Source organism: Haliotis rufescens, unplaced genomic scaffold (assembly GCF_023055435.1).
Source record: "Haliotis rufescens isolate VD_foot unplaced genomic scaffold, xgHalRufe1.0.p SCAF_33, whole genome shotgun sequence".
Taxonomy (NCBI): Eukaryota; Metazoa; Mollusca; class Gastropoda; order Lepetellida; family Haliotidae; genus Haliotis; species Haliotis rufescens.
This window is the reverse complement of record NW_025964035.1, coordinates 4,108,374-4,122,065: the sequence shown is the minus strand read 5'-3', so window position 1 is coordinate 4,122,065 and position 13,692 is coordinate 4,108,374. Positions and strand designations below refer to the sequence as shown.

The following is a 13,692-nucleotide window of genomic DNA, read 5'->3' as shown; positions in this document are numbered from 1 at the left end:
GACATGCATCAACCAAGTAAGCGAGCCTGACCGACCGATCCCGTTAGTCGCCTTTTACGACAAGCATGGGTTGCTGAGGACCTATTCTATCCCGGATCTTCACGGGTCTTCTGCATATAGGGGTCTCACCGCGGCCCTCGCCTTTATAGAATATTGCCACCAATATCACATGTAGGAAATATACTGCCAGGCAAGGTAAAGTATACACCCATGTTTGATGGTGCCTAAGAATGTAAAAAAAAACAAGAAATGGTCATTCGATGGTGATGCATTTGACACCGGTATAATAGTTGTGTTTTTTACCTGAAGTTTGCAGTATTTCGGAGACTGTTTTTAGCCTAGTAACATTTTGATAAAATTAGTAATTAGGATCAAATCCAATTTTCAGGTATATAATGTCTTTTGCCTGGCAGGTTTGTACGACTGCGTCTTCTTTTTAATATGAAAATGATGCAGGCGTCCAATCACTATCATGTATGTAGAAGAAAGTATATCTATATACAGTGACATCTGGACAAGTAATGTCGCTAACATCCATCTCCAGTGAAAAACATTCTAAAGTTACATATAAAATGAGGAGCAATAGAAACTATACCTCACTTGATTTTACCATGTTGTATTTGTCAATTGAAAATATCTTACGTTAGCGGTTTTAAATCCAAAATGCTAACTGTACTGGCGCTTAGTCAGCACTCAAAGAATACTTATACGTGGTTATAGTTTAAAAATATAATTTGATTTAAAACTTTAAAAGAGAAATCGCACAATACACTACCTTTGATGGGTATATTAGACATCTTTTCTTTGAAATCAATTCATTTACTTTTAGGGGCACATTTGCAACATTTCAAACATGGTAGTGGTTATGTGGTTGAAAATTCAGTGTGTAAACAAGTCGTCATCTGACTCATTAATTTGTACACAACATTATTGTTTTCAAACTGTTGCAGGAAGGAGTGATGGTTGAAAGGACATAATCAAATTTAACAACAGTGCCTTTAAGTTTCAAGTACATAAAAGAGCAAGCTCGGTAAACTTTCTGTTACCACTCAGTTTACATCGAGACCAAAGAGAAATCCTCCGTATCATGTTCCGTTGAAAGAAGAGCAACGTCTGGATTAATGGGATTGTACTGTACAAGTCGGGTGTCAGCAACCCATTCTGTAAACAATCGAGTCTGGACCAGACAATCCATTGATTAATATCATGAGCATCGATCCACGCAATTGGGATAGATGACATGCATCAACCAAGTCAGCGAGCCTGACCACCCGAATGACGTTAGTCGCCTTTTACGGCAAGCATGGGTTGCTGAAGGCCTGTTCAAATGCAAATTGTTAACTGTACTGGCGCTTAGTTAGCAATCAAAGAATACTTATGATACTATTAAAAAATATAATTTGATTTAAAACTTTTTGAACAAATCGCATAATACACTACCTTTGATTTGTATCTTAGACAGCTTATCTTTGAAATCAATACATTTACCTTTTTGGGCACATTAACAACATTTCAAACATAGTACTGGTCATGTGGTTGAAAACTCAGTTTGTACCCCAGTCTTCAACTAACTCATTAATATTTGCACAAAATTAACCATCCACAGATTATTGTTTACAAACTGTTGCAGGAAGGAGTGATGGTTGAAAGGACATAATCAAATTTAACAACAGTGCCTTTAAGTTGCAAGTACATAAAAGAGCAAGCTCGGTAAACTTTCTGTTGCCACTCAGTTTACATCGAGACGAAAGAGAAATCCTCCGTATCATGTTCCGTTGAAAGAAGAGCAACGTCTGGATTAATGGGATTGTACTGTACAAGTCGGGTGTACTGCGACAGAGATCCAGGTCCATCAACAGAATATTTTCTTCTTGTGCAGGTAAAAGGCAGCATGACACCCACCACAGTAGCTCTCCCTGCAATTGAGTCAAGTGAGTGAGTGAGTAGGGGTTAACGCCGCTTTTAGCAATATTCCAGCAATATCACGGCGGGGGACACCAGAAATAGGCTTCACATTGTACCCAAGTCGGGAATCGAACCCGGGTCTTCGGCGTGACGAGCGAACGCTTTAAACATTAGGCTACCCGACCGTCATTCAATAGAGGCAAGACAAACAGATCGGCTTTTAAAATATCATTCTCATGATCAAGCCTTTTAAGATGCTTATTTGAAAATTCAAGATAACCTTTTGAAACTTGAAGATACTTTATGGAAAATTCTTTAGATCGTGTTGAACCTTTAAGATAATACTATTAATACTTTAACATTGTTATTGCACTTAAAACTGAATTAAGTATACTGGATTTACAACATAGTATCTTGTACTTTAGACATATTATTACGAAGGCTAAAAAATTATATCTTGAATTTTCAACATATCATCTTGAGGTTTCGAAAAAGCTTCTTGAATTTTCAAACAGAACATATATTGCTCTAACGGGCTTCCGTAAGGTTACAATCTCAAGTGAGTAAGTTGAATTCTAAAGTTGAGTATTGGACAACACATTCACCAATATATATTTACCACATATGCTGATAAGCCAAAGATCACAAGCAAATCCCTCCGGGAACAATAATACCATTTTAAGGGTTGGATATGAATAGATGGGTACCACAGCACATACATGCAAATGAACACGGTGCATATACCTAAGGCCCGTGAAGATCCGGGGTAGAATAGGTCTTCAGCAACCCATGCTTGCCGTGAGGCAACTAATGGGATCGGGTGGTCAGGCTCGCTGACTTGGTTGATGCATGTCATCTATCCCAACTGCGTGGATCGATGCTCATGTTGTCAATCACTGGATTGTCTGGTCCAGACTCGATTATTTACAGACCGCCGTCATATAGCTGGAAGTATACGCACACGAAGATGACGATGTGGAACATGACATATTTTCACCATTCACCTTCAGCTCACGGAGGCGGTTCAGTGATCCCCGAGGAGTATACTTAAAAGCCGTTGTCCGCATGCAAAACGTATTCTCAGCTCCCTTGGGCAACAAACTTACAAGCCGTTGGTCACAGGGTACATGACGTATTCTCAGCTCCCTGGGTAGTATACTTACACGCAGGTGGCTATAGGGTACATGGCGTATTCTCAGCTCCCTGGGGAGTATACTTACACGCAGGTGGCCATAGGGTACATGACGTATTCTCAGCTCCCTGGGTAGTATACTTGCACGCAGGTGGCCATAGGGTACATTGCGTATTCTCAGCTCCCTGGGGAGTATACTTACACGCAGGTGGCCATAGGGTACATGGCGTATTCTCAGCTCCCTGGGGAGGATACTTACACGCAGGTGGCCATAGGGTACATGGCGTATTCTCAGCTCCCTGGGGAGGATACTTACACGCAGGTGGCCATAGGGTACATTGCGTATTCTCAGCTCCCTGGGTAGTATACTTACACGCAGGTGGCCATAGGGTACATGACGTATTCTCAGCTCCCTGGGTAGTATACTTACACGCAGGTGGCCATAGGGTACATGGCGTATTCTCAGCTCCCTGGGGAGGATACTTACACGCAGGTGGCCATAGGGTACATGGCGTATTCTCAGCTCCCTGGGGAGGATACTTACACGCAGGTGGCCATAGGGTACATGACTGTTCTCAGCTCCCTGGGTAGTATACTTACACGCAGGTGGCCATAGGGTACATGGCGTATTCTCAGCTCCCTGGGGAGGATACTTACACGCAGGTGGCCATAGGGTACATGACTGTTCTCAGCTCCCTGGGTAGTATACTTACACGCAGGTGGCCATAGGGTACATGACGTATTCTCAGCTCCCTGGGTAGTATACTTACACGCAGGTGGCCATAGGGTACATGACTGTTCTCAGCTCCCTGGGTAGTATACTTACACGCAGGTGGCCATAGGGTACATGACGTATTCTCAGCTCCCTGGGTAGTATACTTACACGCAGGTGGCCATAGGGTACATGACGTATTCTCAACTCCCTGGGTAGTATACTTACACGCAGGTGGCCATAGGGTACATGTGGCACTTGACGTTCAGGCAAGGTGAGATGGGACAGAACACTTTCGGAATTCCAAAAGGACATGAGACACTCACTGGTCAACAAAAGAGAATCACACACGTGAGACAGTATAACGTCCATGATTTGATAGATTCTGAAAACTTACAAATTAGCAAATCTGATGCGTTTTAATGTGTGTCCAATAACAAACACAAACCAAATGTACTATACAAACTAATAAATAAATAAAATGAAATACAAAATAAATAAATAATATTAATAATTTAATCTACCTTGCACCTCTTACGAAACACGTTTATTCATACGGTGAATTTTGTACATTTCACGTTAATGCATTGGATAACGTTACCAATTTATATTTTGGCTCGATAGAAGTTGTAGTATCAATGAAGATTATTTTTTTCAGTTTGAATTATTATCGGGGCTGGTCCCTTTATCAAGCAAGTGACCTTTACAAAAACGTCGCGTAGATAGAAAAATGAAGTCAACCCTGGCTTCAACGTCACTGCTGCTCGACTTACAGAATCCGGACGAACCCAATTGAAAGGATGAGAAAGACGAGGAGAAACCGAAGTTCATGTTTCCCATTCCAATCCCAAAGCCCGAGTTCCCGAAACCCGAGTTCCCGAAGCCTGAGTTCCCGAAGACTGAAACGTAAAACGACAGACATGTTAACACCGAGGACTGGGGGCATGGTCGTATTCACGGTGTTATCGGCTTGTTGGTTGTTGGTTTGTTGTTTAACGCCGCACTCAGCAATATTCCAGCTATATGACTGCGGTCTGTAAATAATCGAGTCTGGACCAGACAATCCAGTGATTGATATCATGAGCATCGATCCACGCAGTTGGGATCGATGACATGCATCAACCAAGTCAGCGAGCCTGACCACCCGATCCCGTTAGTCGTCTTTTACGACATGCATAGTCACCTTTTAACGGCAAGCATGGGTTGCTAAGGACCTATTCTTACCCGGAATCTTCACGGGTCTGTCGGCTTGTTTGCCCCTGTAGCAAGGACGCTACACGTTACACGAGGCAGTAACATAAGCACGACTGTCACTGATTGTATGCTCGTGGCATTTGTCCACCATGACATTGTGTGGTCGATGCTCACTGTCAGAATTGGGTTTGTCTTCACAACACATTTGTCTATCGTGACGCAACTGAATTACCTATGAGTTATCATGCAGTTCTACCACACTGTCGTAGTGCTGGTTGTTGTCACCTAGTCGTGCAACTCAGCCACAGTATTCTGTGTTTCCAACTAGTAACTCAGGCTTAGTTCTATCCACACCAACGTGGATCGATTCTCATGATATTAATCACTGGATTGTCTTGTCCAGACTCGGTTATTTACAGACCGACGCAATATAGCCAGAACATTGCTGAGTGCTGCGTTAAACAACAAACAAACAAACCTTGTCATATACCACCCAAAACAAGCTTAGGACTACCCGATTCTTTGTACTGTAATGCCATGAGAGATAAACTAGAATATAACGTACATGCATCGCCTTTTTCAACTAATCATGAAGCGTAACACTCTCTCCTCTCCTAGACTTGTGTATCGTCACCTGGTCATATTGCCTAACACCCTCTCCTCTCCTAGACTTGTGTATCGTCACCTGGTCATATTGCCTAACACCCTCTCCAGTCCTAGACTTGTGTATCGTCACCTGGTCATATTGCCTAACACCCTCTCCAGTCCTAGACTTGTGTATCGTCACCTGGTCATATTGCCTAACACTCTATCCAGTCCTAGACTTGTGTATCGTCACCTGGTCATATTGCCTAACACCCTCTCCTCTCCTAGACTTATGTATCGTCACCTGGTCATATTGCCTAACACCCTCTCCAGTCCTAGACTTGTGTATCGTCACCTGGTCATATTGCCTAACACTCTATCCAGTCCTAGACTTGTGTATCGTCACCTGGTCATATTGCCTAACACCCTCTCCAGTCCTAGACTTGTGTATCGTCACCTGGTCATATTGCCTAACACTCTATCCAGTCCTAGACTTGTGTATCGTCACCTGGTCATATTGCCTAACACCCTCTCCTCTCCTAGACTTATGTATCGTCACCTGGTCATATTGCCTAACACCCTCTCCAGTCCTAGACTTGTGTATCGTCACCTGGTCATATTGCCTAACACCCTCTCCAGTCCTAGACTTGTGTATCGTCACCTGGTCATATTGCCTAACACCCTCTCCAGTCCTAGACTTGTGTATCGTCACCTGGTCATATTGCCTAACACCCTCTCCAGTCCTAGACTTGTGTATCGTCACCAGGTCATATTATCTAACACTCTATCCAGTCCTAGACTTATGTATCGTCACCTGGTCATATTGCCTAACACCCTCTCCAGTCCTAGACTAATGTATCGTCACCTGGTCATATTGCCTAACACCCTCTCCTGCCCTAGATGTGTGTATCGTCACCTGGTCATATTGCCTAACACCCTCTCCTGTCCTAGATGTGTGTATCGTCACCTGGTCATATTGCCTAACACCCTCTCCTCTCCTAGACTTATGTATCGTCACCTGGTCATATTGCCTAACACCCTCTCCAGTCCTAGACTTATGTATCGTCACCTGGTCATATTGCCTAACACTCTCTCCAGTCCTAGACTTGTGTATCATCACCTGGTCATATTGCCTAACACCCTCTCCAGTCCTAGACTTATGTATCGTCACCTGGTCATAGAACGTAACAATCCATCCTGTCCAATGTCTGTTAATCGTCGGCCCTCAGTGAAACAGCAACACTAATCATTGCTGAAACCAAGATACCCAGTACGTTCCGACGCTGTGTTGACGCGTCGTCTGTTCAGAAAAGAACATTGACGGGAATCTGAACAAGGATGCGTCGTGTCGTTACTGCCGATCCGATACTGTGTGAATGAGTGGGGTTTAACGCCGCTTTTAACAGTATTCCAGTCATATCACGGCTTGTCAGCTTAATGTGGGAGGAAAGCCCGAAGTGATGCAGGTTTCAGACGTTTACCACTTCGGTGAGACCCACGAGCACGGGTATGGTGCTGACAAACCTAGAACCATAATTGGGGCAAACCGGGATTTGAACCCACAGTCATAAGTTTCTGGCGTGCCCATGGCACGCAACTCTGCTCAGCGAACCGCGGCGCCTTAGACGACTGGGCCACACGTGCCTTCCCCCCCCCCCCCCTCCCCCCTCCGATACTGTCATACTACTTACAATGCATGCAGTCGCACATCTTGCATCCCATCATGTCCCTCTTGTAGCCCATGGGGCAACTCTTGAAACACATGAACATTGGGCAAATGCCATGCATGATGGAAAGGACCGGTGCTGGAACAAAGCTATGTCAATCAATGTTGGTTGGTTTGTTGTTTTACGCCGCACTCAGCAATATTCCAGTTATATGACGGCGGTGGGTAAATAATCGAGTCTGGACCAGACAATCCAGTGATTCAAACATGAGCATCGATCCACGCAATTTGGATCGATGACATGCTTCAACCACGTCAGCGAGCCTGACCACCCGATCCCCTTAGTCGCCTCTTACAAGCATAGTCGCCTTTTACGGCAAGCGTGTGTTGCTGAAGACCTATTCTACCCCGGATCTTCACGGGTCCGCTCGGGTAATTAACCGTTCCAGCACATTTAATTAATATATCTTCAACATAAAAACACTTTCTTAATGTGACAGTCAAAATGTTCCTCAAGTAAGCAGTTCACGATTACGATAATCAGAGATGATGTTTAGGTTTGCTCACGTTTTTAATCACAATATCTGGAACAAAGCCGAAAACATGCGCCAGATATAGGAGGACAGTCCTTCTTTATGAAGGTGCAATTGTGGTCACATTGTCGAGAATTTTCGATCTTGTTTTGGCTCGAACTACGGATATATGGCCAGACAGACGTTCACAAACTACACGACCCTCAACAAAACAAAACAATCCCGATATCCATCTGGAACAGTTTTTTAAATGGTGCCAGCGATCATTGGACAGACGGATATTTTGGATAACCCTCTTTCTATTGCGATACACGTCTGACTGGAGAACGGAAGGTCATACCAAAAGACGTTTAAAATGGTGCTTGTTGTTACCCTGCCTTGCGCACGGGTTAAGGGGAAAAACAACGACTGGTCGGCTCGTAGTCAGTATACTGTTTCTGAGTGGTGTATCAACGTAGAACTGCAACATTGTATCACAGTGGGCTGGGACTATAAAACCGGTATTAGTCAGGATTAGTACAAGCAGTCAAACACACACACACACACACACACACACACACACACACACACACACACACACACACACACACACACACACAGAGGCACGTACGAAAACACACGCTCTCGCACACACGTACATTTCACCTCACCTCGCCCATCCATTGCGCTTTCAAAGATTTAAAAGTTAATTCAAAATGATTCCAGTACCATCTGAAACAAATTGGGGGCAGTGAGGGCAATCGAAGACGGATCTTTGGCGTGATTGGTTGGTTGGTTTGTTGTTTAACGCCGCACTCAGCAATATTCCAGCTATATGACGGCGGTCTGTAAATAATCGAGTCTGGACCAGACAATCCAGTGATTGACAACATGAGCATCGATCCACGCAATTAAGACCGATGACATGCATCAACCAAGTCAGAGAGCCTGACCACCCGATCCCGTTAGTCGCCTTTTACGACAAGGATAGTCACCTTTTACGGCAAGCACTGGTTGCTGAAGACCTATTCTACCCCGGAATCTTCACGGGTCGGGAGCCTGTAACAAATTCAGGATTCTCTTTTGCGTGACGAGTGAACGCGTTTAACCACGTGGCTACCTCACCGCCTCTCCATGTAACGAGATAATACATATACACCTTACCTGAAGATAAGACACACAGCATCGCCAACACAAATCCACGTGTTAAAATCTCCATCGCGGTGAGGCAGAATGGGGAGCCCAACGTCAAGTAGTTTGTACGTATAGGCCGGCTTCTCCAAACACAGACAGCAAATGTGTTGAAATATTAGCCTATAACCAGTGTGGATAAAAAATAACGTGGGATGTGCCAACCAATCAGAGTCTTGCGCACATGCCCGTTACATTTTAATCCTTATTTGAGTCCACAGTTTCAAAGAACTTGTCGTTCTTTGGTATGGCATTGACCTCGTAACCGTGGGCATGGTCTTGTTACGCCAGTCAACGTTTTTGTCACAGCTGGAGCTTGTTTTGAAGTAAGTACGTGCATGCAGCTATGAAAGGCACAGAGGTAATGTCGATAAACAGTAACACGTCGTTAACTAGGGGCCCAGGAGATGACAAGTAAATTTGAATTTCACTTTTGACGGTCTTGCTGACGCTGTCCGGCTTCAGGAAACAAACACAATTGTTTTAGATAAATTGTGTGAAGGGCTAATGAGAGGGCAGGACATGCTTACCCTTTTCGCAAACACCTGGAGACTGAATTTCTGTGACACATTCATATAAACTTCACAGCTATTTTGTCTTTTACGCTCAATGGAATCTGTTTCGTCGGATAATCGAGACTGGTTATTCTCTGGCATTGCAATGTTATGACGTTAAGGGACAATGATAACCGAACCCGCTTGGTTAGAACAATGTAACAAAACGTTAACTATTGATCAAACTCTCTTCTTAAATCAGGTGGTATCCATCTCATCGTTTCAAAATACAGGTTTCACATGTTAGGTCTCCATTTCTAAATACGCTAGCAGTAAATGGGTACCGAGTAGCAAGAGACGGGTATTGAATTGTAAACCTTTTAGCGCCTAATACCGCCGCTTGGTTGCATTCCAGGGACCTGATAATGAAATTTGATTTTACACTGATCCAGGTAAATGGAATCAGGAAGTTACATGGGAATCTGTTATACTGATATTTTCTGCTTATGTACTTACACCAAAGCCTTACCTTGATTATGTCGTCTGATCTAACCGTTTGCACTGTGTGAATGGTATGACACTGGTGCTACTGCCTTGTATTGTATATATGTACAGGTAATATGAGTTTGTGTGAATACGTTTGATTAATTATGTACAATCTTCGGATTAACTTCAGGAGGAAATAAAGAATCTCTCTCTCTGTCTCTCTCATGGTCTTCTCCGCGAATACCAGAGGTGTTATGTGATGAATGCGCTTGTTGTCATTTTGCCTCTGCAAAATAAACAGCCAGATCCCCTCTTTGAGACATCTAAAGTCGTACATAAAAGGCTGACGTTAAGTCCAAATCGACCTTAAGGTTTCTGCGTCACGAGGACACCAGCCCCGCATATATCCAGAGAACCTTCGCGGGTGTCAGCTGCAGGGATAACTGTCGCAACACACACGTGGGCGGGGTCGACATTTAACCTAATCCTGAGGCCTTTTGTATGCATCCCAAACGCCTGGAAAAGTACATTCCTGGTCACAGTGACATATTTCAGACCCTACAGAACATAATCCCAACGTGCTTCATAGGCTTGTTAAAATACATTGCTTTCTTTGCATGACCCTCCCGGTACTAACATTGTTTTTACCTTTTACGAACTGTTACGCACTAAAATGTTTTTTCTCTTGGACTAAATTCCCACTTTTAACAAAGTCGGTCGAAGCTCACACTACTAAACACTGTATTCCTCCATTAATCAAAGGCTGCCATAACATAGCTGGAATATTGCTGAGTGTGGCGTTAGAACGAAAACAATCAAACCATCTTCGCCTGTCAATGGTACGGAAGCAGTATATAGAGAATACTAAACTCGCTCCCGTGCGATACCATTCCCGAGTTTCATGAAATTGGTATTATTACATGGGAGCGAGTTCAGTATTTTATTCATTACTTGCCGTTTATAACTTTTTCCAAATATATCCCTTTCGTTTATGAATAGGCCGGCATCTACGCGATCAACAGTATGACCCAGTTGCGTTTAACGGAATCAAACTTCAAACACGTCAAAAGTTGACGCGTATTAATTAATACTCTACAACGGCCTACCTTCAGAATTCAGGGGTCGGTTCCACAAGCCACCGCAGCGCTAAGGTTATCGCACCTCCCATACTTTAACATAGACTTACGACTGTCGTAGCGCTAAGGTTATCGCAACTCCCATACTGTAACATAGACTGACGACTGTCGTTGCGCTACCGCCTTGTGGAACGACACCCTGCATCAAACAGTTTGCAATCACGTCACAATGCCCAATGACGTGGAATTTTGTTTCAAGATCAACCGGCGAAACAATGTCATGTGACGTCAGCCTAGCTGCAGGGTTGCTTGGGTGATCGACTGTTCATAAGCCCCTCTCAGTGATTTATCATCTCTACCTTGTATAAATAAACTGAAGGGTACCAAAAGTATATCGAGTTTGCTTTTTATGTAATTGAAATTTGAAAGAACTGTTATCGTTCCCTCTACTGAAACCATTCGTGTGCTTCCTCCGCGCGCGGATATCCGTGTTCCATTCCCAACATTGGTGCAATGGTTGAAGCCCATTTGAAAAGAATATCAACTTTTTAAAGTATTCTTAGGAAACGTTTCGTAAGATATTTTGTTTATTTCATTAATATTCCAACTTTTTGACGGTCTGTAAATAATCGAGTCTGGACCAGACAATCCACTGATTGACATCATGTGCATCAATCTACGCAATTGGGATCGATGACATGCATCAACCAAGTCAGCGAGCCTGACCACCCGATCGCGTTGGTCGCCTTTTACGTCAAGCATAGTGGCCTTTCACAGCAAGCATGGGTTGCTGAAGACCTATTCTAACCCGGATCTTCACGGGTCTAGGGGCACAAGGGGCGGTCGGGTAGCCTAGTGGTTAAAGCGTTCGCTCGTCACGCCGAAGACCCGGGTTCGATTCCCGACATGGGTACAATGTGTGAAGCCCATTTCTGGTGTCCCCCGCCGTGATATTGCTGGAATATTGCTAAAAGCGGCGTAAAACCATACTCACTCACTCACTCACTCTAGGGGCACAATGAAGATTCGGATTCTTCACAGCTAAAACGATTTATAAACTGTAATTCAGGAGTAATAGTTATATAGATATTGCGGGGTGGGGGTATGTAATTTTGGTTACAGACAGGATATTTTTCAGTCACTGCACCACCACACTCCATATATTTCTATGAAAGAAATCAAACATTAAAAAAATCACAAAAGGATTTTCGGGAACATTTATTTTTTTACGAAATAAATCCAGTGCACGATGCTGCCGAACTAATAATCATAATCAGGAATTCGAACAAACGATTACAGAATCCTTGTACGCCTAAGGGACGCAACTTTGAAGAGAATGTTGCATCACCCGAGATGACCAAGCATTGCGTTAGAAGTGATGCGGCCGTAAAATATTTATGCATACTTTTGCAATTCGAGTACTGATTTTCGTAGGACCATTGATTCTAACAACTAATATCAAGATTTTGAGCGACTAGGACTATGATTCCTGGACTGCCAGGACAGTCGTAGGACTGTTGAGCGTTGTGTTCTGTTACGACACGTGGGGTAGGGGGTAGTGTAGTGGTTCAGGTTCGTGGCCAAAAATGAGTACAATGAGTATCGCACAGAAGGAATTGCGTCATAATGAAATATTTTCTTAAATGATGTCAAAGGTATATCTCCAAAACAGTCAATTGAGCAAATTGTTTCACTGGGACAAGTCAGTAAAATACGCAGAAAAAGGGCCTAACACCAAAAGCTACCCATGAAGATATGTGTACAGCATTAGCGAAGGGTGTCTCTTCCTATGCCACTGTTAAGAGGAGGGCATCAGAGTGTAGGCGTGGCAAGCAGAGCGTTGTTTCTTTGTTTGTTTTGTTTTCTTTGTTGTTTGACGCCGCACGCAGCAATATTCCAGCTGAGTGGTTGCTGACTTGGTTGATACATGTCATCGTATCCCAATTACGTGGTCATGATATTAATCACTGGATTGTCTTGTCCAGACTCGATTATTTATAGACCGCCGTCATACAGCTGGAATATAGCTGGGCGGTCTGTAAAAAAAAGGCGAGTGTGGATAAGACAAACCAGTGATTGACACCATGAGCAGCAATCAACGCAACTGGTTGCTTGGTTTGTTGTTTAACGCCGCACTCAGCAATATTCCAGCTATATGACGGCGGTCTATAAATAATCGAGTCTGGACAAGACGTAATTGGGATACGATGACATGTATCAACCACGTCAGCAAGCCTGACCACCCAATCCTGTTAGTCGCCTCTTACGACAAGCTTAGTCGCCTTTTATGACAAACATGGATTGCTGAAGACCTATTCTACCCCGGATCTTCACGGGTCGATTCCAGTATGATCAAATATGACAGAAACTTTCGCATCGAAAGTTGGGTTCCAAAGCCTCAAAAAACGGCACAAGGCACGAAATGTCCCATGATAATCTAAAGGTTCTTGCAACGATTTCTGACGATGGATGAAACCCGAGTCCCAACAACAAACCAAGCACAAGCATCATCCCAAAAGAAGCCAAAGAATGTCCCATCAAATGGAAAGGTAAAGTTTGTTTGTTATGAGGGCGGTCTGTAAAAAAATCGAGTGTGGACCAGACAATCCAGTGATTGACATCATGAACATCAATTCACGCAATTGGTTGGTTGGTTGTTTAACGCAGCACTCAGCAATACTCCAGCTATATAACGGCGGTAGGTAAATAATTGAGGCTGGACCAGACCATCCAGTGATT

General features: G+C 43.6%; 1 protein-coding gene across 2 annotated transcripts; it reads right to left on the bottom strand.

The window, feature by feature from the left end:
• Positions 1–1,282: 1,282 nt before the first annotated feature.
• LOC124117556 lies at positions 1,283–8,985 on the bottom strand. 2 transcript variants are annotated; one of them, XM_048380825.1, is made up of 5 exons: positions 8,871–8,985; positions 7,220–7,333; positions 4,523–4,648; positions 3,978–4,074; positions 1,283–1,916 (listed from the first exon to the last, which is right to left on the bottom strand). In XM_048380825.1, exons 1-5 carry the CDS (start codon positions 8,923–8,925, stop codon positions 1,853–1,855), a joined length of 456 nt encoding a protein of 151 aa, XP_048236782.1. In that variant the 5' UTR covers positions 8,926–8,985; the 3' UTR covers positions 1,283–1,852. The 2 variants fall into 2 exon arrangements, with proteins under 2 accessions (XP_048236782.1, XP_048236783.1); XM_048380826.1 differs by lacking the exon at positions 7,220–7,333.
• Between the last annotated feature and the right edge of the window lie 4,707 nt (positions 8,986–13,692).

Bases quoted from the DNA above. Each gene is read 5' to 3' on its own strand.
- LOC124117556 (XM_048380825.1), bottom strand. From the start codon at position 8,925: ATGGAGATTTTAACACGTGGATTTGTGTTGGCGATGCTGTGTGTCTTA. The intron at 7,334-8,870 runs GTAAGGTGTATA...GCTTTGTTCCAG, and splicing joins GCTGTGTGTCTTATCTTCAG to CACCGGTCCTTTCCATCATG. The intron at 4,649-7,219 runs GTAAGTAGTATG...TTTACGTTTCAG, and splicing joins GATGTGCGACTGCATGCATT to TCTTCGGGAACTCAGGCTTC.